This window comes from Lissotriton vulgaris, chromosome 3_2, assembly GCF_964263255.1.
Source record: "Lissotriton vulgaris chromosome 3_2, aLisVul1.2, whole genome shotgun sequence".
Lineage (NCBI taxonomy): Eukaryota > Metazoa > Chordata > Amphibia > Caudata > Salamandridae > Lissotriton > Lissotriton vulgaris.
This window is the reverse complement of record NC_141690.1, coordinates 57,396,845-57,418,601: the sequence shown is the minus strand read 5'-3', so window position 1 is coordinate 57,418,601 and position 21,757 is coordinate 57,396,845. Positions and strand designations below refer to the sequence as shown.

Genomic DNA, 21,757 nt, shown 5'->3' with positions numbered 1-21,757 from the left:
AATCTGAAGGGCAGTATAAAAAATCAATCTACCTTTTCCCATCAATTACCAAACAGACACCCAAACGTTATAAGTGCCTAAAAGAGCCTTAAAATGCACTCTTTTATAGTAACTGAACTCAAGTTGTCTCCAAAGACATCCCTGATCCTCTACACTGATTAAAAGTTCAAAGAGAGAAGGAGTATGGTCCTCCACCTCCCCATTAGGCTGTTACTGTAGAAAGATGGTGCAATACTGCAAAGTAGTGGCCCAGCAATATATCTAGCAATGTCCACCCACCTCTCAGTTTCTGGAGCGAAAGACATTTACATAATCTTCTGGCTCGTGAATGAAAACTGTGAGTAAACATCCTCAATTTTCTTCAGCTATTTATTTGAGAATTTTTAAGGGACTAGCTATATAGAATTTTACGGAAAAGGGCAGGAGTGCTCTCTGAGTCTAAAGCAATTTTGACCTGAGTGGGGAAAAAGTGCTTTGCCAGACGTGAGACCGCCGCTGAGACCAGGCAGCTCAGGGCTGTCCGCTTAATGCCACCGTGTACATATAACCTGGTGTTCTCTTGCCAGTGGCATTTCCTCTCCTGGTTCTTTGCAGCAGCCCCAGCTTCCCCTCGCATTGCTAAGTCAATGTGGGCGAGCTTCGAGCTAGCAAGGCAGGAGGAGAGCAGTGAGGCATGTTACGTAAGTGCCATCTTGCTCCTACAGCAATAGTTGTTGGCTGGTTTTATGATAATTGTTATAAATGGGATTTCTGGTTGGCGAAGGCTTGTGCCAAAGCCAGGCAGAAACCACCACTCTAGTTAGGGCAAGGAAGTTACACCCCAAAGATATCCCTTGCTCACCCCCTTGGCAACGTGACACGAGCAGTAAGGCTGATCCCGGAGGCATTGTAAGTTAAGCATTTGTGCACGCATTCACCAGCAACAACATCCCAGGCCCCCCACAAAAGGAACTCCACACAAGGTTATATCAAAATAGCCTTTGTATTATCAAAACACATCAGAATCATAATCACAGGATGTACATTCTGCCAACTGGCACAGGCAATATTTACAAGGGATTATATACACCTGACAGGGCCACATGGACCACTGTCAGGATCATCACAAAGTGAACTTGGTAAAGGTGAACTAAAACACACAAGTAAAATAGGTCATAGAACATACAGTCAGTAAACACTGATAATCACTGCACTTGCAACAGTCTGTGCTATGAAATCCATCATACACAGTATCCCATCAGTCTAACTACATTAGACCTTCACCACCTAAGTTAAACCTTACACTAGGGGCGTAAATCACACAGGGAAGTATAATCTCCCTAACATAAACCTAAACAGGTAAAACAACCTCCTATGCAGAAATCATATCTAGAGGCATCAAACACAGGGTGCACAAATCATACTACACACAGTATATTTCCTAACACCCAGAGCATTAGCACATACATCACATATAGCACATAACTCACATCAAGGTCCAGGTTGCACCACTGGCCCAAAACCAAAACATAGCATCTGCCCACTACTTGCTGGGCAGCTGAGGAAAAGAACAGGGCCTAAACGCTGCAGCTGGCACTAAGTTCTGCGCAGCTGTGGAATGCCAAGGTAGGGGTGAAGGAGTGCGACTCACTCCTGAGTCCAGAGATAGGTCCTCAGGAAGAAAACCTAAACAGTGCAGCTGCCCACTACTTGCTGGGCAGCTGTGAAGCAAACTGCAACAGGGGCCCTCAATGGCCCTTAGAGCAAAACTGCGCCAACCGTTGAAGCCCTCTGGCTCTAGAAATACATGTTGCACATACGATGGAGCCCTCTAGACTCTGAAGTCAGCTATGTCCATTGGAGCACTCTGGCTCCTAAACTAATTATGCACAATCCAGAAAAAGAACTGGCCCCCAGACACTGTGGAGCGCACCGGCGCTGTAATTATGAGTAGGCAAGTGCTGGAGCCATCTAGGCTCGGAAAACAACATGTGGAACTTTGGAGCCATCTAGGCTCTAGGAAGTAAGGAGGTAATGTTGGAGCGGCCCGCAACCATCCGGGCTGCTCTGGGAAATGGCAACGCTATGGTGCCTGGTCAGGTAGGGGGACATGGGCCCTTTAAGTAGATGTGCCCCCAAGCTCGGTAGAGCGACCCGCTGCAAGGCGGGGCCGCTCAAGACTGACCAATGTACTGTGCCTCAAAGGCACCAAGAAACAGGCAGCCCCCACTCACCGGTCTGGACTGGCTGGTCTCCTCACATGCACCGGTCTCAGTGTCTTCAGTCCGGGCGTGCAGTGCGGCACCCGCGGGGTTCTCCCTTCACCTCGGGAGCCCCGCAGAACTGCCACAGTGCCTTTCTTCCCAGCTGGTGGCATTTCTCCTCACGGCGCGGGGCGGCATCTCGGGTCTCCCTCTTGACACGGGAAACCGGCAAAGAGGGCAAAGGCTTACCCCAGGCAGAGGAGAAGTGTAAGGGATGCACTCCAGGCCCCGCCCACAGTCAGGCGGGCGCGGGCCTGGCTTCCGGTTTTGCCGCGGGGCCGGCATCTCTTTTCCCGCAGTACCGAGCGGTAGGCACTCTCGTAATACAAATAGAGTTGGCGCGCGGGGTGGCACCCGCTAGGAGGCGCAAATAGGCAGGGTGGGCACCCGCATTAATTTGAACACACAATCCACGGGCAAATTGCAGGGTAGGCTCCTGCCTTTAGAACATCGAAATAAGTGGGGTGGGCACCCGCATTAATTTGAACACACAATCCACGGGCAAATTGCAGGGTAGGCTCCTGCCTTTAGAACATCGAAATAAGAGGGGTGGGTACCCGCGCTGGGCGAATTCGGGGGAATTCCTACACCGGGGATTCCCTCATGACGGGGAGCAGCTCCACGCTGCAAAGCTAAAATAAAGTGCTCCCAGAGGGGGACAAAGCGCAGGGAGAGCTAGGGGCATGGAAAACGAAAGCCAGCAAATCCCAAGGTGCTGGGGCAGCCCCCAGAGTCTTTTCAAGGTTCTGGAAATACTCCAGCAAGGCAGAAGGGTCCAAAAGAAGTCCTCCAGTATCCAGGGCATCCAGGAGCAGGGCAGGGCCCAGGGAGGCAAGCCTTCCCCTGGGGCCTAGCAGCAGCACGCCCCTTGTAAATTCAAGTCAGGAAACAAGAACAAGAACATTTAACATGAGGTCACAGCCTCTTTTTATACACAGAATCCCTTTGTCTCTCGGGTGCGGAAGGGGGAAAACCAGACGCAGCTAGTTCTGGAGCACTCTGTTGTGCTCAGCCCCTCTCCTAATTCACAGGACAAGATAGGGACATTAGACGCAACACAGGGGGCGGAGCCAGCATTGTGGAGGGAAGGCCTGTGCCTCATGGGAAGAGTCTAGCCCGAACTGCCAAGCCATGTCTTCCCTGGACCGGAAACAAGCTTCCGAGGACCGGTTTCTGGCATTCCAGCCGTCTTCAGCCCAGCTTGCTTGAATTCAGTGGCAAAGTGAGCAAGGGACTCATGTCTGAGCATACCCTGCCACACTTATGGTGGCCAAAAGCGGTACAAAAGTGGGTGGTGATGGACGGAGCATCTAAATCAATCAAACACTCACACGCAGTCAAAAGATCAGGGTTTAGTCCATCACCGTTCTTTAGCCCACTCTACCACCCCAGTTCAGACATGGCTATATGCAAATCAGTCTGACCCTGTGTCTCATGGGAACAGTCAGGCCTGAACTGCCAAGCCATGTCTTCCCTGGACCGGAAACAAGCTTCCAAGGACCGGTTTCTGGCATTCCAGCCGTCTTTAGCCCGGCTTGTTGAATCCAGTGGCAAAGTGAGCAAGGGACTCACGTGTGAGCATACCCTGCCACACTTATGGCAGCCAAAAGCGGTACAAAAGGGGGTGGTGATGGACAGAGCATCTGAATCAATCAAACACTCACACCCAGTCAAAAGATCTGGGTTTAATCCATCACCGTTCTTTAGCCCACTCTGCCACCCCAGTTCAGACATGGCTATATGCAAATCAGTCTCACCCTGTGCATCATGGGAAGAGTCTAGCCCGAACTGCCAAGCCATGTCTTCCCTGGACCGGAAACAAACTTTCGAGGACCGGTTTCTGGCATTCCAGCCGTCTTCAGCCCGGCTTGCTTGAATCCAGTGGCAAAGTGAGCAAGGGACTCACCTCTGAGCATACCCTGCCACTTTTATGGCGGCCAAAAGCGGTACAAAAGGGGATGGTGATGGACGGAGCATCTGAATCAATCAAACACTCACACCCAGTCAAAAGATCTGGGTTTAATCCATCACCGTTCTTTAGCCCACTCTGCCACCCCAGTTCAGACATGGCTATATGCAAATCAGCCTGACCCTGTGCCTCATGGGAACAGTCCATCCCTAACTGCCAAGCCATGCCTTCTAAGGGTGGGCGTAAAATCCGTTTCGCGGGCGAATTTGCGGATTTTCCGCGATTTCGCGATCCGCGAATCTCGCGGTAAAATCCGCGAATCAGCGGGGACGAATTTTCAGCCAAGCAAGGGTTACAGCAGCAGGTGCAAATGTTTAACCTAATTTCTTTGTAACCTTTTACAAAAGGGTAACAAACAAATTAACTTCAACTTGGACACCTGCTGCTAATTGCTTCCTGGCACCTCATTGCCTACTTGCAACTATTCTCTGACCCTGCTCTGACCCTTGAAGCAGGGTCAGAGAATAGTTACAAGTAGGCAACGAGGCACCTGTCCAAGGAATTAAACCTCATCAGGAAGCACAGATATAAAAAACAGGAAGAAGGGAGAGGATGGCAAATACACCCATTTTGAGTTGTCAGGAGGGGTTAAACTAAAAGAGACCTTTACAGCACAATTTTCATATGCATTTTGCTAAAAATAAAAAGCTGTATGTTCTGTAGGGGCAACTCGGGAATCTGGCCCTTCAGAGATCCGGCCTCTCTTTCTTTCTCTCATTCTCTCTCTCCCTCTCTCTTTCCCTCTCTTTCTCTATCTATCTATCTATCTATCTATCTATCTATCTATCTATCTATCTATCTATCTATCTATCTATCTATCTATCTATCTATCTATCTATCTATCTATCTATCTATCAATCTATCTATCTATCTATCTATCTATCTATCTATCTATCTATCTATCTACCTATCTATCTCTCTCCCTCTCCCATACACGACTGCATGGGTAACTTCGCTATTCAAGCGGCTCGCGAACACGCAAAAATCCCTGCGAACACGCAATAAACCCCGCAAACACGCCAAAAAAAACCTGCGAACACGCAAAAAAACAAAAATTCGCACAAATTCGTGAATTTTGCGGATCACGAATTCGCAAATCCTCAAATTCGCGGATCGTGATTTCGCAAAATTCGCCCATGCTTAATGTCTTCCCTGGACCGGAAACATGCTTCAGAGGACCGGTTTCTGGCATTCCAGCCGTCTTCAGCCCGGCCTGCTAGAATCCAGTGGCAAAGTGAGCAAGGGACTCACGTCTGAGCATACCCTTGGACACAGTGTCAAGGTGCGCAAAGACCAGAAATCACTATAATGATGTAATATCAAAAGGAAACAGTTCAGGGGTGAACCTGCCAGAAGGGCCAAGTCCAACAATAATATTGCCTAGAGTATTCATTTTACCAACTGCTTTTTATTGAGGTTATGGTAAGCCTCAGTTTTAAAGTCTCTTAAACCATCAAAGTAATGGGTGATAGCCTTTTGACAACCCAAGACCTCAGTGGGCATTGCACTCATAAGTGGATAGAAGTGAGACTCACTCTGAGCCTAGTGGTTTTCTCACTGTCATTTGTATTATTAGTTCCTGGCATTATTTTAACAGATAGTGGTGGAATACTTTGAAGTAGACTTAGTAAAGTAGCTAGTAGTATGTGGAGTTGGGAGGTGAAACATAGCTCCAGGGTCATAAAAAAACCCTGTCAACTTAAAAAATGATGTCAGGCAGCCAATACATAGCCTTAGAAGTGAAGTCAAAAAGTTCCTGATTTAGAGAACTGTGTTAATTCAGATTACAATGACTAATAGTGATAATATCATTTCTTCCATAATGTCATTTTTAATCTGTTGGTTCTCTGCCAGATGCAAGATGAATATACCCATTCTTCATCATTCAGTAATCATTCTATCATCTGAGAACCCTCTGGTGTTAATTCTATTTACAGATGAAATCAAGTTGCCAATGCTTTTCAGAGGTCTATACATTAAAACCTTTCCCTAAATCATGACCAACATGTTTTACCAAGGGCAACTATCAGAATGTTTGATTTTTCGTTTAATATGTTTTTTTACATTTTCAGAAAAACAGGGATCAATCTGACTATATGTAGAAACGTGGCGGCAGCACCAGTTAGAAAGTGACTTGCAAAGACATCTAGTTGTATCAAAATTTCTTTTATTGTTCGTTTTTCAGAAGTGCACAAGACAGCCAACGCGTTTCGCTCCCACCTCGGGAGCTTCGTCAGGGCAGAGTGAAAATAAAGGTCTGGATTGAATAGCCGCTCGTAGCTTCACTTTTTCACTGTGACTTTAGTTCTTCATCTGATTGCCTGCTTTCCGCCGAACCAAGGGCGCCAGACTGCATTTGAACCGCGTGTGAGGCTGTTTTCAACAGTGGCTGGGACTGCGAGACCCAGGCTGCAGCGCAGGATCACCAAAGCGCACCTGGAGTCTCTTCCCGCCCCTTGCTCCTCCTATAATTACACTCCCCTGACGCTTAGCGGGACGCGTGCGGGATGCCGGGCTAAGCCCGGGCAAAGGGTGGGCCGTCTGGGGCCGTCCGGGGACGATGAGGACGGGACGGGCCACCCCACTAACAACATCGCCCAAAATCATCGCGGAAACAACTCGTCAAAAAAATAGGTAATAATCTCTTACTTTGATATAAGTGGCACATCAATACTATCCCAGTAAGGGGGAGTTGGCTAGAGTATCGTGCTGACATTTACACCATACTGGAACAAGAGTCTTCGAGATTTTATTATCAAAGTTACCATAAAAACTGTAATAGGAAAGATAAATGGGTCTAAGAAAATTACGTTCGCGCACAATCTTTATGAAGCGCATGGGAACTGAGGAAGCAGTCAGGAAATCTACAGATAAAGCGATAAAACCTGGCCGCATTACGTTAACCCCGGCTATCAATGAATATTTTTCTACCCTACCATCAAAAAAGGTACCTGATAAAACAACATCTACCATTGAAAATAAACCACTTGGGAGTTCAGGGGATTTAACTAATTTATCTGAATCCCCCCATCTGCTTCATAACGTAAGTGACATGGCGCCCATCAACAAGTCTATTCACTCACTGAATGACCAACAACCAAAAGACTGCAACTCTATCCTCTTGAAATCATCGACTCCTATAAAAGGCTATGAGAGCTCATATAAAACAGAGGACCTAAATATACTTAATCACAAGTCAGAACAAAATAGTCCGAATTTAATACCATCCCCTATAAAGAGCAATGGGAGCCTACAAAAATCAGAAGATTCAAGTATATTCAAACAAAAAGTAGAAGAAAATAGCGCCGAAATAAAGCTATTAAATACTGAAACAAAAAAAACACCTACACAAGAACAAGATTCTTTTTTGGACCCTTTCCTAACCGAAAACAAACATCTCGATACATCCACAATACCTCTATCTAAGGCTCTTTTCTCACTACAGGCAATATTAGAATCGGTTCTCTCCTTTTTAGGAAACATCCTCGAAAACTCAGATCAAACTTTGGATGTCCAAATTGGCATTTTAAAATTTCTAGTAGAAGAGTAAAGAAAAAAGGAGTCCTCAAAAATAATAGAAAATCAATTAAAGGATACCACTAAACGAAAGGAAAACGATCTTAAACAAAGTAATTGTCACTCTTCTACTCAGACATCAGAAGAAGATTTCATAGAAACTTACAAAAGGAAAAAAACGGAATCTTTCAACGAATCTACGCTCTATTCTTTAAAAAGATTATTTAGAGAAAAATCGCAAAAAAACCAAAAGCAATTTCCGATTTTTAACAAACGTAGGAAAAAGGACATATATGACAAAGACTTAGTAAAGGAAGATGAAGACTCTTGTACAAAAACTAAGTCAGAAACTCTAATAGGAGAAATAACAACAGATAAAACCAAGGAAACTGAGCAAAAGGGAAAAAATAAAAGGAGGAAAAAACCTCTTAGAAGGATTCATGAAAAGAAAACCCGTAAACTTAAATTCCAAAAAATCAATATACCCCAAAAAGATTTGCAGGAGAAAAACGATGAGAAAAGTACGCCATATATGAGTAAAAAAGGAGAATCTCCCAAAGGAATATGTACAGATACAAAGCCAACATTGAACCCAAGGGCGGATGAATATCTCCCAACCAGGACAGTTATAAAGACAAGACATGAAAGTATCGATGTCAATAGAAGCAATAAGAAGGACAACGAATGCAGCGTTAATATACAGTCAAAAGCACTTCAATTTGAAGAACTTTTCCCCACCGATAATACACCACTTAATAGAGGCAGGATACTCAACCTCTTGCAAAACATAAAGTCTCTTCAATTATTGACTAGCAGTGAAATAGACCTAGTGACTTTCCCCAAAAGTGGTCATAATAAAATCGCAATGGTTTCCTTTTGGTCTCCCGTAATACCTGGGATTATACTTAAGGAAAAAGAAATAATACACAGATTTGGATATGATGTAATTGAGAAGGTTGAGCTCAAAGGAAATAAAAACTATAAAACCGCAAACAACAACATGCAACTAATCTCTAATCCACATCCAAACAATGGTCCTAGATCTTCCTTGATGTATGAAGACTCAGGGGCTACCTATTTTAGAGATCTGCGACAGGGAGAAGTGATCCTGAAAATTCGTGTGAATAAAGGGGAAAGGGAAGTGTGGCACTTGGAATCAAATGAGAACAAAGCTACTGACATTGATAACGAGAAGTCGTGGACCTGGTTATCGGGGATGCTGAACTGCAATAAAAGTTCTAGTCAATTGAAGTATCCTGTTTAACCAAGGTCTAAAGCTTATATCGTGGAATATCGCAGGGAGAACAACAAATAAAATGAAGGAAGTCCTTAATAACCAGCCTGATATTCTGACCTTACAAGAAACCTGGGCAATAGAACCCTTTTCACAAAAAGGGTACTATGTTTATAATATATCTGCAGAAGCTACTAATCGGGGCCACGCCAAAGGAGGATTGGCTATTTTAATGAGAGAGGATTACACATGGGAACAAGAGATAGTTGAGACTAATAGTGTCAATTTGCAATGTATTAAACTTTTTCTAAATATCTATAACAAGAGCCCACGAAGAGCAATGCTGCTTTTTAATATATACGCCCCCCCTGGAAGAAAGTACGACACCTTATTCGAAGATACCCTGGAAATCATCAAACAAACAATAGAAGCCCATATGTTTCCATTTTTTATGATCGTGGGTGACTTCAATGGGAAAATCTCTAATCCCGAAATAAAAAAGTGGGGAAGAATCTTTGAAGAGGAAAGCCTGGAATCTTTTACTCCCCAATTCCCCAGAGACATTCGCTCTAATAAAAGAGGGAAAATATTGTTATCAGCGCTATTTAATATAAATGGGGTAATTCTGAATGGGAACATTGAAGGAGACATCCCGGCATCATACACAAGACAGGGAAACGGGAGTCCATCGATAATAGATTATATCATCTGTGGCAAGGATCTATTTGAAACAATTTCTCATCTTCACTCCAACTTCTCATTAGACAGCGATCACGCCATGATGCAACTACGTACCAATTGGTCGGCTCAGTCTGCAGCAGAAGGACAGATGATCCTTTATAGAAATGAAACTCTGGTAAATAGCGACCAAAGACGTATCTTCTGGAATTCATCTTCTATGGACAAAATAACAATACTGGTTAAGCATAAACATTTTTTAAAGAAACAGTACTCTGAAGATCTTATAGAAAACTTTGAGAGTATGCTTACCGAACTTAAAGAGGCACTAATAAAAATGAATCTTCAAGGAAATACTGGTAATAAAATTAAGAAAAATTCAAATAAAATCCGGAATACTCAGTCAAGGAAAAAACTAAATAATTTGATACGAGCTCAATATCTACACTCTTCTCCTACCAAAAAGAAAGAAATAAACAAGCTGAAAAATCAATTGAGAAGAGAAAAAATAAGTAAGAAAAAAACCTTTCAAGATCGCAACTGGGTCGATTTACAAATTGCTGCAAAAGAACCAAACCAGAGAACTTATTGGTCACTAATAGCAAAAATAACAGGAACAAAAAAGAAATTACTAGCAGTACCGGTTCCTCCGAAAGAGTGGGAAATTTATCTGACAGATCTCTATAAATCAAACACGGTCAAACTAGAAGAAAACTGTACAGATAATGTAAAGGAAAAACTAAAAACATCAATTCCTAAAACAACAACAATAATGGTAGAAACTCACATTCGAAAGGCAAGAAGTACAGGTGCCTTTGGCCCTGACCAAATTCCTATCAAGGCCCTGCAGATGAATCCTAAGGAATGGAGTTTTTTGTTAACCCCACTATTCAACTACATCTTGACCACTGGAGCAGTACCAAAGTCATGGCAGGGGAGCATTATCATCCCTAGTTATAAAAAAGGTTGCAAAACGGTAGCAGGAAACTACCGTCAAATAGCATTGATGGATGCGACCGGAACAATTTTCGCTGCTGAAGTATTAATGCAATTAAAAAACTGGGCTTTTCCGCTGGGTCTGATACCGATGTTCCAGGCTGGTTTCAGACCTAAGCACTCTGTCACGGACAATATTGCAATAATCCAGGTTATTCTTGATAAATATGTGACACGAAGAAAACAGACGGTCTATATGGCATTTATAGATTATTCGACCGCATTCAATCGTGTTGATCGACCCACTTTATGGAATAAACTGAGGACTTTTGGGATCAACGAACATTTGCTAAAGGTAATAATAAGCCCCCATACTACAACGTGGTGTCAAGTCCAAATGGGGGGCGAAAAAGGTTTAACGAAAGTAATAAATACAGAGAATGGTCTTAAACAGGGTTGTCTACTAGCCCCTATGTTATTCTCGCTATACCTCAGTGACCTGCCAAAGCAGTTACAGCAAGGCTCAAGCCTGCCTCCAAAAATAAACAAAGTATTCATTCGTTGCTCTATGCGGACGATATAGTAATGTTTGATCTTACACCATTCGGTTTGCAAAATTCTCTTGATATTTTGTTTCAATACTCAAACAAAAATTTCTTAATTCCGAATGTAAAGAAAACAAAAGTTGTAGCCTTCTCTGGGAGGAAAAAAAGTGTAACCAACAACAAAAAAAATACAGAGTTCCCCGGACAAAGTCAACTAAATGACTGGCGTTAACCTCTCTCTCATTGGGTTCAGCAGAAAAAGTGAATGTTGTGAACCCTTTTCGGAATTTAGGGATACCTCACACAGGTCACCGGTTGGACTACTATTGTCATCCCACCCGGTGATCGTCCAGCGTCATCATCGGTATCCTGCCCCTGCGACAGACTGGCGGTGCAATGCCTGTCGGGCAACAACGGATGCTGCACTTTGGCGGGGATCTTTTATTCCTTAGCCAAAGGGTGTGTGGGTGTGAGGGGCCTAAAAAAGTGCATTAGTGAGCGTGAATGTAGTCTAAAAAAAGTCAGTAGAGTCCATAGGGTAAAATTTTAATGGCATGGCTCACTGCTTTATTAAAAGGAACGATAAGGGGTATTGAGGCGGGACAATCAAAGTAATCGAGCCTCATTCAACCCTTAGTGAACGTATGGTCAACATGTTTCTTGCCACTCAGGCAATTCGTCAGGACCAAAACAGTGCTCATATAATTGCTGAGGATCCCTCAGTGATCAGAGGAATCGAGTATACGACCTGGTGTGTGTTGTAGGACAATCCTTCGTCCAGTCCCTCCCCAGAACTAGGCAGGAAAAAGAAGAAGAAGAGTATGATCAATTAATATGTCTGTATACCCCAGCCATCTTGACATGCAAAAATTACATGCTGGTGCTGCATTTCGGGGTGTTGATGGGTATGTGAAGGCCCCATCATGAAGAGACATTCGAGTGAGAGAGACGGTTAGAAAATAATGTGAACGAGGACTTACCGCGTTCTATATGTGTAAACAGTGCTCATTGAGTGGGCATGCGACATGTGTGCCCTGGAAATGGCATGCACAGTGGTTTATACCTGTATCGTTTTCTGTAACATGCCCTGCGTTTGTATCTTTGTTATACAAACAACTGTGAGTGTGCACATTTACACACGTGAAATTAAAAATATTTCGAGACAACATTAGGGAGAGAAACATATTGTCGACAGGCTCATAAATAAATAAAGGGCAACCACAGATTGGCGCCAGTGTAGTGGAATGGAAAAGCCTTATCGTGAAACACCCAACACGATGGGAAAACGGTAACAGTGCGAGCTTTACCCGTAGTCCCAGGGTTGGAAAATCCCTCGCGCTGACCTGGTGGGGCCAGAACTGGGTGTGAGGCACCTAGAACAAGTAAACAGCACCGCCGAGTTAGCGGCGCGGCTTACCGTCTAATGTGGTCCCACATGGGTCCTTGCCACGGCGATCAGGAGGAAACGCTCGCGGAAGTCTCCGCGTGAATCAGTGCGCCTTACCTGTTCGTTGCTGGCAGAGGGCGTCTAGTCACCTACCCCTCCCACTTCGGTATTACCGCAGGACAGCCGGTGCAGCCGCGGAGTACCGCAGCCTCAGATAAGACCGGGAAGCGCGGGCACCATGGGGGCGTGTCCAAGGCGTGTTGCTAAGCAACGTGACGCCGAGGGTGAAAAGCGATGATTACCCCAGGATGTGTAAAGGGTAAACGGTGGGTGCCATCTTGGAACGGGGAGGTAGTGTACTTGATGGCAGCAGTTAATGCTAGGGAAGGAACAATGAGTTCGTGTACAGAACCCTCTAGTGCCGTCTCAAGAACGGGAGGATAGTGTATTGACTCGTATTGGAGGTAACTTGGATAAGGACAATAAGTCCAAGTACTCAGCTATCTGGCTAGCATTGTCCAGGGCACCGCATCATTGAGACCGATTTCGTCGGTGTGCAGACGGTGCACCCATCTCTGCTCCAATCTAAAGAGGGCTTGTTGGTTCATTCCAGGTTGGCATTCGAGGACAGTCCACCGTATGTTCTCAGTGGAGTGGTTGTGTTCTTTACAATGGTCATATAGCCTTGTATGTGTTTTTGCACAACGGATATTACTATTGTGCTCCATGATGCGCTGTTTCACAGGGCGCATCGTCATCCTAATATACAGCATCCTACAGGGGCACACCAGGACATATATACACCTCGAGCTGTTGCAGTTGGTGTGTTTATTTATAGTCCAAGTGAAGTCCCCTTGCAGTTCAATAGTTTTTCCTTGGATCGTTTGGGGGCATACTACACAAGAGCCACACCTGTAATGTCCAGTGACTGGGGGAAGATCCCATAAGGTATTGACCGGTCGAGTGCTTGATTTTTTCGGGCGGGTGTGGATCAGCGTGTCTTTCAAGTTCGCTGTTCTCTTGAACGCAAAACGTGGTCGCGACAGTTCCATCCCTGCAGAATTTAGGATCCCCCAATGTGAGGTAACAGCCTTTTTTATGAACGATGAGTGCCTGGTGTAAGATGTGACACAGGTAATAGTGTCATCTTGTTCTTTTGGGTTCTGTATTATTATTCAAGGCTCTTTTGAACGATTTCTTCAACAATCGTGTTGGGTATCCCCTGTCCTGGAGCTTGTGTTGCAGAATCTGAGCCTCTTGTTTGAAGTTTTGGACAGAGCTACAGTTTCTCCGTATGCGGAGGAATTGCCCGAAGGGCAAATTATCCCTCAGGGCTTTTGTATGGTGGCTTTGATAGAGGAGTAAACTGTTTCTGTCAGTATCCTTTTTGAAGAGGGAAGTGTTGATTGTTTCTGGTTCTAGACTGATGGTTAGATCAAGGAAAGGTATCGATGTTTCGGAGATAGTGCCCGTAAACTTCAAGAATGGGTCTTGTTGATTAATCCACTCGCAAAAGGCTTCGCAGCTGGGTCGGTCCCCTTTCCAGAAGATCAATATGTCGTCGATATAACGACGCCAGAGAGTGAGGTTCTCTCGGTATGGGTTGTGCTCTGGAGGGTAGATATGGTTCTTTTCGAACGAGGCCATGTAAATACATGCCAGGCTCGGCGCGAATGTAGAACCCATAGAGGTCCCACGGACCTGATGGTACAACTGAGATTCGTATCTGAAGAAATTTTCAGTCAGGGCAATATGGGCAAGTTCCATAATGAAGGCTATCGGTGTTGGGGACAGCCATTCTTCTTCTCGCATCAACGAGTCGACTGCTTCTAGGGTAGCTTGTTGTGGAATACTCGTATACAACGCCTCCACATCGAGGGTGAGAAGCAGGTCGATGTCTTCTCTCCCATCGATATCAGCGATCAGACGGAGGACTTCTCTGGTATCTTGTAAGTAAGATGGAATTTGTTTCACAAAAAGTTGGAAAAAGGCGTCGCAGAATTGGGATAGAGGCTCTAACAATGACCCAATGCCTGAGACAATAGGTCTCCCGGGGACTGGAGAGATACCCTTGTGTATTTTGGGAAGGGTATAAAAATATGGTGTAACAGGGTCTAGTGTCACCAAGAAGTCCGCTTCCTTCTTACTTATCCACTCATTCGTCTCAGCCTCAATGACAAGGCCCATGATGGTGGTGGAGAGTCGTTTGGTGGGGTCCTCCATGAGTGGTCTGTAATGTGTCGTGTTTGCCAGTTGTCTCCTGCATTCGCGATCGTAGTCCTCGTAGTTTTGTATGACCGTGGCGCCCCCTTTGTCTGCCTGCTTGATGATGATGGACTCATCCCTGCCCAGATCGTTGGATGCTAGTCGTTCTGCAGTGGATAGGTTATGGAAGGGTTTGGTGGGTGGTTTGTTCCGCACGCTCCTCAACACCGCCCGCTCAAAGGTTAAGACTTCTTGCGGTACCATCCCATCAGTGGGGGTGAAGGTGGAAGGCTTTTTTAGGCCTGTGTCTTGACTCGGAAGTTCAGGTTGGTTTTTGAAGAAGGCACGAAGGCGTATCTTCCTGAAGAATTGTTTGAGCTCAATCATCTCTTGGAAGGTATCAGGGGTTGGTGTGGGGACAAATCCAAGTCCCTTCTCCAAGACTTTTTTCTCTGTTGGTGAGAGAGTTCTGTTCGATAAATTAACAATCAAACTCGTCTCCCTCTGGATGTCGTGCTCCTGGTCTCCATCGCAGTCGGTATTGGTGTTTGGTCCTGCCACTGTACTCCTTTCTGCCCGCCTCGCTTTCGCCCTCTTCCTCTGCCCCAACCTCTGCCTTGAAAAGGTGGCGGATTAAGGGGGTAGAATTGCGGAGGGCCCTGTGGGTAGAAGGGGTATTGCCATGGAGGTGCCATAAGGGGTGGTCCGTGGAAGACTGGGCCTTGATGGTAGCCTTGTTGCCATGTACGAGGTGGTCGAAGATTCTTAGAGGGATAGCCACCACTGGAATCACTGCTTGTCGATCCGCGTCTGTTATCACTCCCTGAGTTCTCATCAGATGAATAGGTATTCTTTTTTCCTCTGAAGTCATCCTTCAGGTAGGGATATACTTTCTCTTTCGCAAATTTAGCAATATCCTTTTCGAGTTTGGTTGTCTTTTGTTTGAGTAAAAACTCATGGTGGTCAGCCATTTCTTGGTTAATTTCCGATAATTTGGTTGTGAATGCTGTCTTGTTATTCTTAGATATTGCGTTTTTCATGGTGGCTTCCAGGGCTGAGATTTTCTCTTGTGGTGCATCCGAAAGGCGTTTCGCTGTTTGGCTAATCAAAAAAAGTAGGTCCTTAGTGCACTTCCAAGATACTTGGCACCAATCTACTTTGAACCGTTTATCATCCAGAAAAAGTCTTGGAATTATGTTGACAATTAGACCTTGCGGTGCTATGTTACTCCTCAAGTATTCTGTCATCATGATCCCATGAATGGTGATTCTGATAAGTTCCTTCTTCATCTCCGTCAGTGTGGTCCATTCATCGGAGGATGCACCAGATGTCGAGATCGGCGGATTGGTAAGGATTGATGGCGTTGTTCTTAATGCCTCGGCTATAGTGTCCTCATTGAAGCTAAGACCCGGGATATCCTCCATGTTAGTGATGAGGTCAAGATACGGTGCTAGGGACGTATGCAGGCCAGAGTAAGGTGTGGTCAATATTAGTCTCTCACAGTAAATGTTGTCTAGGGGTGATCCAATAAGGTGAATAGTTATTCGCCAAATGGTAACCTAAAAAGCAATTCCCGTGCAAGAAGCACGCTAGAAATTGTATCAACAAGGGGGAAGCAAGGAGCTAGGACAATTTTTAACGGGGTCCAATGTATATGTCCCAGAAAGACTAACCAACAACAAAAAATACAGAGTTCCCCGGACAAAGTCAACTAAATGACTGGCGTTAACCTCTCTCTCATTGGGTTCAGCAGAAAAAGTGAATGTTGTGAACCCTTTTCGGAATTTAGGGATACCTCACACAGGTCACCGGTTGGACGACTATTGTCATCCCACCCGGTGATCGTCCAGCGTCATCATCGGTATCCTGCCCCTGCGACAGACTGGCGGTGCAATGCCTGTCGGGCAACAACGGATGCTGCACTTTGGCGGGGATCTTTTATTCCTTAGCCAAAGGGTGTGTGGGTGTGAGGGGCCTAAAAAAGTGCAATAGTGAGCGTGAGTGTAGTCTAAAAAAAGTCAGTAGAGTCCATAGGGTAAAAGTGTTAAATACAACTGGAGGCTTGGAGGTGAATAGATCGATGAAGAAAAAGAATATACATATCTTGGCAGGATTCTCTCAAAAAACCTAACAAATATAAAGCATATAGATAAATTAACTAAGACAACCAGCTCGCCACTTTCCTCGAAGCCAACAAATCCCTCGACTCCTCACAATCTGGCTTCCGAGCAAAACACAGCACTGAGACCGCCCTCATCGCAGCAACAGACGACATTCGAACTCTACTGGACAATGGAGACACAGTCGCCCTCATCCTCCTCGACCTCTCTGCAGCATTCGACACAGTCTGCCACAGCACCCTTTTACAACGCCTCAATAACATCGGAATACAAGGAAAAGCACTTGAATGGATCACCTCGTTCCTCACCGGAAGAACCCAGAGAGTCCGCCTCCCACCATTCAAGTCCGAGGCCACTGAAGTCATCTGTGGCGTACCACAAGGATCCTCACTCAGCCCCACCCTCTTCAACGTATACATGAGCCCCCTCGCAGCCATCGCCCGCCAACACAACCTCAACATCATCTCTTACGCGGATGACACTCAACTAATCCTTTCTCTCACCAATGACCCCAGCACCGCCAAAACTAACCTACACGAAGGAATGAAAGAAGTTGCCGAATTGATGAAACAAAGCCGTCTGAAACTGAACTCAGACAAAACAGAAGTCCTCATCTTAGGTACATCCCCCTCTGCATGGGACGACTCTTGGTGGCCGGAAGCCCTTGGAAAAGCACCCATCCCGACAGACCACGCACGGAACCTAGGCGTCATCCTGGATTCTTCACTCTCAATGAACAGACAAGTCAGCGCCGTATCCTCATCCTGCTTCAACATTCTTCGCATGCTCAAAAAAACATTTCGCTGGATCCCCACCAAAACAAGGAAAACAGTCACCCATGCTCTGATCACGAGCCGACTGGACTACGGAAACACCCTCTACGCAGGTACTACCGCTGAACTCCAGAAGAAACTTCAACGAACCAAAAACGCCTCAGCCAGGATCATATTAGACATCCCACGCAACGAACACATCTCTGGTCACCTTAAAGACCTCCACTGGCTACCCGTCAATAAGAGGATCACTTTCCGACTGCTAACCCACGCACACAAATCACTCTACGACATCGGACCAGAATGCCTCAACTCACGACTGTCCTTCTACACCCCCTCCCGCCAACTACGTTCTTCCAGCCAAGCCCTCGCCACTGTACCTCGCATCAACAAGACCACCATGGGAGGCAGATCCTTCTCATACCTGGCTGCTAAAACATGGAACTCACTCCCCGCTTACCTTCGCCTTACCCAGAACCACCTAGCATTGAGAAAGCAACTTAAAACGTGGATATTTGACAAGTAATCCTCCTCCCCTTTCTAAGCGCCTTGAGACCCTCTGGGTATGTAGTGCGCTATATAAATTCTCTGACTTGACTTGACTTGACTTGATTTACATGCCGGAGCACTTTCTAGACTCTATAGTGCCACGGGGAGCAGACATTTTTCCTCATTACTAAAAATATATAAAGTGAAAATCCCTGCAGTCCTCTCTTATGCTACGGAATATATCCCTATAAAACAATGGGGCTTCATGGATCGCCAAGAGGGAAAAATTCTGAAAAGAATGATGAAGGTCCCAGTTTCAACACCAGTACAGGTTCTAAGGTTAGAATTTGCAATACCAAGTGCTTATGCCACGGCTGTGGCAAACATTATTAGGTGGGCCTATAATCTCCTCCATGCAAAGGAGGGAACACTTAGATTTCTGCTCCAAAAGGAAACCTTTGATACAGAAGCAGCTAAGCAAACTTTTTCAGTGAATATGTCAGCTGCATTTAGAATGGCTGAAATTACTACAGATATTTTACTCACCTGGTCTGTATCGCAACTAAAACTTTTTCTTAAATGTTTTACACCTAGGTTGAGTTTTGAACTGGACTATGCGCATAGCAATAAACTAAAAACATTTAAATCATTTATTGAACTTATAGAGTTTAAACACATTCAGCCTTACATCTTGTTTTCCCTAACTCATAGTGTAAGGAGGGTGATCTTGATGTTACGAATAGGGATCTTACCTGTCCAGTCCTATAAATCTAAATGGTCAGCTGGGGAATCTCCCTATCTTTGTTCGTTATGTCAAGGAGGCGAGCAAACCGTGGAGCATCTATTATTTGTTTGCCCTAATTCTAAAGTAGTAGTAGCTCGTGCTTCATATATTGATCCTATATATCGAACCTGCAGGTTAACAAAGGAAAAAGAACTATTAACAGTGGGCAAATTACCTCAGAACGAATTTGTATGTTATAATTTCTACAAATTTTTTAAAACTATGCTGTTTTTATATTAACCTGTGATGTATTCATTTTCCTGTTCTTTTTCTTGTTTTTATTTTATATTTTATATTTTTTCTATTTCATATTTGTGGTCCTCTGTCGAGTACCAAAACAAATAAAATCTTTTTGACTTTGACTTTGACTTTGAATAGTCCAGAAACTGCAGAGCAGTGTGACGTTCAGTTGAACTTCAGATGAATCAGAATTATCAACAGAAGGGTTCGATTTGTAGTCAATGGGGCGTGTCACCGTTTATGGATTTATGTCGATTTATTACGAAAAATGATACCAATCAAAGTGATATATAAATGTTGGCAAGAGGTAGTTGATTTTGTTTGGTCGGTAACTCGTGTACCTACTTCAGTCACCAGGTGTAGAGATGTATATCAAGTAGTTATAGAAAGGAATTTTCCAGTGCGTAATCCGATGTTGATGCCCCAAACGGGAAAAGCAGACCTTAATAAGCTGCCAAGGAACCTCGTTCTGAAGGCTGTAGGTAGCCGGTGTTGTCCTACGAATCGGGACGCCCGATTCCTTTCTATAACTACTTGATATACATCTCTACACCTGCTGACTGAAGTACGTGCACGAGTTACCGACCAAACAAAATCAACTACCTCTTGCCACCATTTATATATCACTTTGATTGGTATCGTTTTTCGTATTATATCGACATAAATCCATATCCGATGACACGCCCCATTGACTACAAATCGAACCCTTCTGTTGATAATTCTGATTTATCTGAAGTTCAACCGAACGTCACACTGATCTGCAGTTTCTGAACTATTCAATCCAGAACTTTATTTTCACTCTGCCATGACGAAGCTCCCGGGGTGGGAGCGAAACGCGTTGGCTGTCTTGTGCACTTCTGAAAAAAGAACAATAAAAGAAATTTTGATACAACTAGATGTCTTTGCAAGTCACTTTCTAACTGGTGCTGCCTCCACGTTTCTAAAAGTTGTTATCTGGTAATCCAGGGGGACCGAAACACAGCAGGTCTTGGAAGTTGTACAGCACAGAGCTTTTAACACTGTTTGGGACTACTGAAGTTTGAGGTGCTTATTGCTTGGTCGGCTGTGGTGATTCTTTTGTTGTTCTCAATCTGACTATACTGCCTGAGCCTTCAATCCTCTCTTCCACCTTACTGAGCCAGTGATCACCTCTCCTAGGAGAGTTGCAGCTGCAACAGGCCTGAGGTCATGCAGTCATTGAGGATAGATAATTAAACTTTGGACACAACATTGTGGCCCATGCTGAGCAAAAGGGTGTCAAATTTGAAGCCAGTGATTAACTCTTTACCTGGAAGTCTTGGTAAGTGGAGATTCAAAAAAGAAATTCCCCTGTGGATGCAGCTATTTATATAATGAATTTATGTTTGCTTGTTTTACGAATGAGATTGAAAAAATTATAGGAGAGCCATAGTCAGGGGGTGAATACTCAGAGAGCACTGAAACAGTTTGGCACTGTACACAAAGCATACGTATTAAGGAATCTCTGAGGGAAAATTATTAATAGAGCTCTTTTGAATATTGCTATAGAGTCCACGAGTGTTTAGATTTCAGGTATCAATGTTAAAGCATATAAAAAGCTCCAGGCTGAAGAGCCACAGGAAGTTTTCAATGGAATCATTACAGTATTCTACAACATAAATGGAGGAACTGACACAGAGTGAGTCTGCAACTTACAATGGTGCAAGTTAGACAAAATAGATTAACCAGAAAGAGTTTTTTAAAGGCTATAAAAATGTTCGTATGGTAGGAGTGCCTCAGATAATCTGGAGGAAGTGAAAGGTTGTCCTTGGGGACAGGAACTTCATTGTCATGCCTTTGATGACTCTTTGATGCCATTACTTTTGTGGTAAGAGTGCAACAGCCACAATCACAATCAAAAGGGGGAGTGCTGTCACAGGGAGTGTCATAATGGTAATTTGGTAAGCTAACCAAGGGGATAGCTATTTTGGGTTTTGAAAATAGAACTTGTTATAGAAGAGAGAGAAATAAGAGAGGTAGGAATCTCGTCATAGTTTCCTTGTCTGGGCGGGAGTGTACTAAATGTAGACACTGAGGGGCATATTTACGAGGGCCTTGCATCATACCTGCACCACCAAGGTAGTACATGCACAGTACAATTCTCCAAGTCATATTTCAAAAGCTACACAAAGCCATTTTGCGTGGCTTTGAATAATTTCATAAATATGGAGCGATGAAATGAAACATAAGTTGCATCACTCTATTCAAGGCATTCCATGCACGTTGGGATTGTTTGACCCTTTCCCAGATTTTACAAACCTGGTAAACGCCTCAGAAAGATATCCCTCTTGAGGTGAGACGTAACAAGGAGAAACATGTTTATTTCTCCTCATTTTTCCTCTTTCTATGTGTGCTGCATTTTGTGGCACAGAAAGAAAGTGGAACAAGCCTGTATGGATTGCAGGTGTGGATGGTGCAAGTTTGCGCGTGTTGGCACTAGGCTGCAGAAATGCACCAGCGCAGGAGGAAAGACAGAATAGCACAGCATTGTATAAATACAGTGCATTTGAGCTCTCTCCCTGTGACGCAGGGTAGTGGAGCAAGGTAACGTTCTGCTCTGCCTTGCGTCAACATTATCACTAATATGCTCCTGATTGCTAAAAGAAGGTGTTTCAGACTT

At 44.5% G+C, this 21,757-nt stretch overlaps 1 protein-coding gene across 1 annotated transcript in view; it reads right to left on the bottom strand.

Annotated features, from left to right (window-relative positions):
• The window catches only part of LOC147725328 (uncharacterized), a 43,818-nt gene extending 41,462 nt beyond the window's left edge, over positions 1 to 2,356 (bottom strand). The window contains exon 1 of the mRNA XM_086964436.1: positions 2,214 to 2,356. Coding sequence (XP_086820562.1) covers positions 2,214 to 2,356 — 143 coding nt within the window. The remainder of the gene's footprint in view (positions 1 to 2,213) is intronic.
• Positions 2,357 to 21,757: the final 19,401 nt, after the last annotated feature.